Here is a 4,382-nt window from a genome sequence, read left to right as displayed (position 1 = left end):
GCCCGCCATGGTTATATATGGTTATGGTTATGGTTACGGTTACGGCGTGATGCGGAGTGGGTGATGTCACTTGCTGCCACGGCGATGACGCGAGGGAGATCAGTCGGCCGAGTCCACCCAACGATCGCAGGGTCGGGCTCTTCTCGGTCGTCGTCGCCGCCGCCGCGGCTGACGCCACGGGCCCGCCCGCCCCGCGCCGAGGCGTGCCACGGCGCAGTCACTACACCACAGGTTACGGCATCCGCGTTCGAGCGCTATAAAAAGCGCGTGACGACCGCCTCCCGGAGACCCATGCTGCTGGACTGGAGGCGAACCGCACAACAGTGGGGTTCCTCCTGGCAGCGCGCGCGCACGCAAACAGTCAAGACCGACGACTTACCCATAGGCGCGCGGCGCGCGGCGGGCGGGCGGCGGTGACCACGCACACGCACGCATGGCGGAGCAGCTCCTCTCGACGGCCGTGCACGACACCCTGCCGGGGAGCTACGTCCGGCCGGAGTCGCAGCGCCCTCGGCTCGCCGAGGTCGTCACCGGCGCGCGCATCCCCGTCGTCGACCTAGGGAGCCCCGACCGCGCGGCGGTTGTCGCCGCCATCGGCGACGCCTGCCGCTCCCACGGCTTCTTCCAGGTCCTCAACCACGGGGTACATGCCGACTTGGTCGCGGCGGTGATGGCCGTGGGGCGCGCCTTCTTCCGGCTGTCGCCCGAGGAGAAGGCCAAGCTCTACTCCGACGACCCCGCCAGGAAGATACGGCTGTCCACGAGCTTCAACGTGCGCAAGGAGACGGTGCACAACTGGCGCGACTACCTCCGGCTGCACTGCCATCCCCTCGACGAGTTCGTGCCCGACTGGCCGTCCAACCCGCCCGATTTCAAGTATGTTATTTATTCGTTCTGATGCTTCCCTCAACTAACCACACTTTTTTATTGTTCAATTAGGGGTATTATTGTTAGTACTCCTACTCCCTAGTTAATTAAAAACAGCAAGCGGAGGTTAGCTACCTAGTGCAAAATATCGGGGGAAGAAGCTGTTAGTTCAGGTAGACAGGTACATTTTTCATCATCAAATCAAATGTGTAGTAGCTGGAATAAAGAAAACACTCAATTTCGGTGAAGAAAACGATCTGAAGCTCACGAGTGGGTCGCCATTTGTAGTGGCATATTAAGCACACTGCTTTTTTTTCAATAAAGGTAAATAAACAGCACTTAGCTTTTTTTGAAGAATGGAAAGGAAATAGTACTTGAAACTTATATACCCATGAAGACTAGGTATATATAGTAGTTTATATACTGTACTCTATAGTAGGTTTTGAGCTCCTGCGGATGCCTGCGTTGATTGTCTGATACTGAATCAACAACAGCCACTAGCATTTTGACCATTGCTTGCAAGAATAATTAAGCGAATAGGAGAAAGAGCATTTTTATAAGTTTTTTTTCTATAAGATAGGAGAAAGAGAAAGTTGCATCATCTCTGGGAACTTCACATGTACACCACTGTTTTTGGGCAACATCACACCAGAAAGTAGTACACCACCGTTTACAAATAGTGACTAATTAGTACTCTCGGCTTTACCAACATCCAGTGTTTAACGTTCAACTGTAAATATTACGCAGATAATAACCATAAACAAAAGATATAGTTGAAGTACTATTGATATATCATATCTGGTGGGATACTCTTTCTGCTTATATTAACTAAATAGCTTTAATTTGAGCAAAAGTCGTCAATTAGACAATTACTATAGTTTAAACAGCTAAAATTAATGTGACAATTACTTGTAAACAGTGGTACTCACTCATAAAAAGTAGTCAATTTTTGGGGGAAAAGAAATGAACTTGTTTTAGTGGTGGCGGAATAGCCAGTCCTAGGACTGTTCAGTAATAAAGGGAATCCAGTGCATGCACGCAAATCAGGCATTGCGAATGCCTTTTCCCAAGGATGCAGACATCCAGGGTTGTGGCGTACAGCATCAGAACAAAAAACTTTGATGCGCCTGATTTGAGCTGACGCTTTCAAGTGCAAATAGACAAGATCATAAAATCTTATCAGATATATGTCATCCGATCCTTTCCTTTTCACATGATAGCAAGGATACAAAACAAAACAACGTGATTCATGCCACCGTCGATGCGGAGTGTTTCAGCAATTCAGCATGCAGTGATCAGTTGGCTAAGGCCCACACAATACGGCAAGCATCGACTTAGGCCAAATAAAAAAGGATTTGCGAGCTACTCCCTCTATTCAAAACTATTGTTCTAGCTTATCTAGCAATATAAATTTTACTATATATTTCAACATAACATATATCTAGATACGTAACGAAAATTATGTATTTAGAAAACTCAGAAATTGAACGACTTATAATTTAAAACAACACAAAGAGAATATTTATGTTTTTGACTCCTCAAATACTTGTTTCAAGCCAGATCTGTTCGATTCTAATCAAGCCAATCTCAAGCTTAAGCCAAATATCACGAACCTTGCAAGCTAGAGCTCGAGCAAGCTCGTGCATTATTACCAGCCATGCATGACTCTAACATGATTTTGCTAAAAATTAAAACAGACATACATGCATCCACTCAAATCTTAAGATCAAACAAATTACTCCATTTCGCAGCTAGCTCAAACTGATCTATAAGATAGTTTTGCTAGTATGGCATGGAGATCCCACATGTAAGAATTAATCCTTCCTCTTATTTCTCTCGCTATGCGTCCTCGGATCCCCCCATCTCTCTTTCTGTCACACTCACTAATTCCCCTCTCAGTATTACATCCCCAATGCCCTCACCAAGGGCAGAGCTCCGGTACTATCGTTTGAAGGATACGGCAAGGAACATTGCCACGCGAGAGTTGTTGGTCCACTCATTGCTGTGGCTCCATCGTGAGCTAGCACTAGGTAGCAAGGCAAGCAGGGGTAAACAAGTCTAACAGCGCTGCAGCCACACATGTTGAGAAAAAAGCACATGCCGAATAGCTAGCATGTGGAGTGTGGACAGCTGCTAGCGCCACGGCGAGAAATGACAGAGAGTGTCACAAGGAAATAAAGTAGCCACGTGTAGAAGCACTCTGAAAGTTATAAGTTGACTAGCTAGGAATCCAGACATGTCGTGGTGTCTATTCCGTAGCTCGATTCCTAAAAAACGTGTAATGCGTGCTGCTCTTTTTCTAGACGTGTAAACGACATCATCAGTCGGCGAGAATGTAGTTACTGTGTATTTCTGATTCTGACACTGTCACGCACGTATGATATGACGATCATGCATCTCATCAGGGACACCATGAGCACGTACTGCAAGGAAGTCCGGGAGCTCGGGTTCAGGCTGTACGCTGCCATCTCGGAGAGCCTGGGTCTAGAGGCGAGCTACATGAAGGAGACGCTGGGGGAGCAGGAGCAGCACATGGCGGTCAACTTCTACCCGCCGTGCCCGGAGCCGGAGCTCACCTACGGCCTCCCGGCGCACACCGATCCCAACGCGCTCACCATCCTGCTCATGGACCAGGACGTCGCCGGCCTGCAGGTGCTCCACGGCGGCAAGTGGGTCGCCGTCAACCCGCAGCCCGGCGCGCTCATCATCAACATCGGCGACCAGCTGCAGGTGATCAGAACGTACACGCACGCATGATTATTATTATTCGCTCTGTCGTCCCATGTCATCGTCATCGTGGCCGGCCGGCTGACCGTTCAGCGAGACAGTGACGACAGTGAAAAACCGGTGGTTTCTGATCGAATTTCTCTGATGCCCGCAGGCGCTGAGCAACGGGCAGTACCGGAGTGTGTGGCACCGGGCGGTGGTGAACTCGGATCGGGAGCGGATGTCCGTGGCGTCGTTCCTGTGCCCGTGCAACCACGTCGTGCTCGGCCCCGCGAAGAAGCTCGTCACGGAGGACACCCCGGCCGTGTACAGGAGCTACACGTACGACGAGTACTACAAGAAGTTCTGGAGCAGGAACCTGGACCAAGAGCACTGCCTGGAGCTGTTCAGAACCTAGCTAGCAGGCGCTGCGGCGGCCGGGCAAATGGATTCGCCCTGGTCCTGTGTTTCACTGTGTTTCTCCGTGAGATTAGAAGAAGACGTTTTACAACGTTTGTCCGTTGAAGATGAAATTTCAAGACTCTAGTCATTGCAATTCTTCCACTCTATATACATAATTAAATGTTTTTTCTCAAAGAGAAGGAAGCAGGTGTATTATGTTATTAGATTTTTTTTAGGAATAAAATAAGGAGGGGTTGTCCCTACTGGTTATATATATTATAAATATCACTCCTCCTATTTCTTAGATGTCTGAATTTTAAGATGATTTCAAGCAACACTTTTGTACCACCAACTAGTACAAGTAAATTGTTGCTTTTGTGATTTAATTATTTGTCTTTCTATCATAA

At 48.4% G+C, this 4,382-nt stretch overlaps 1 protein-coding gene across 1 annotated transcript; it reads left to right on the top strand.

The window, feature by feature from the left end:
• On the top strand, nucleotides 280–4,382 carry LOC8058814 (protein DOWNY MILDEW RESISTANCE 6). The gene is made up of 3 exons (XM_002467542.2): nucleotides 280–876; nucleotides 3,273–3,597; nucleotides 3,749–4,382. Exons 1-3 carry the CDS (start codon nucleotides 434–436, stop codon nucleotides 3,989–3,991), a joined length of 1,011 nt encoding a protein of 336 aa, XP_002467587.1. The 5' UTR covers nucleotides 280–433; the 3' UTR covers nucleotides 3,992–4,382.

Source organism: Sorghum bicolor, chromosome 1 (genome assembly GCF_000003195.3).
Source record: "Sorghum bicolor cultivar BTx623 chromosome 1, Sorghum_bicolor_NCBIv3, whole genome shotgun sequence".
In the NCBI taxonomy this organism is placed as follows: Eukaryota; Viridiplantae; Streptophyta; class Magnoliopsida; order Poales; family Poaceae; genus Sorghum; species Sorghum bicolor.
This window is presented reverse-complemented; position numbering and strand designations above follow the sequence as displayed.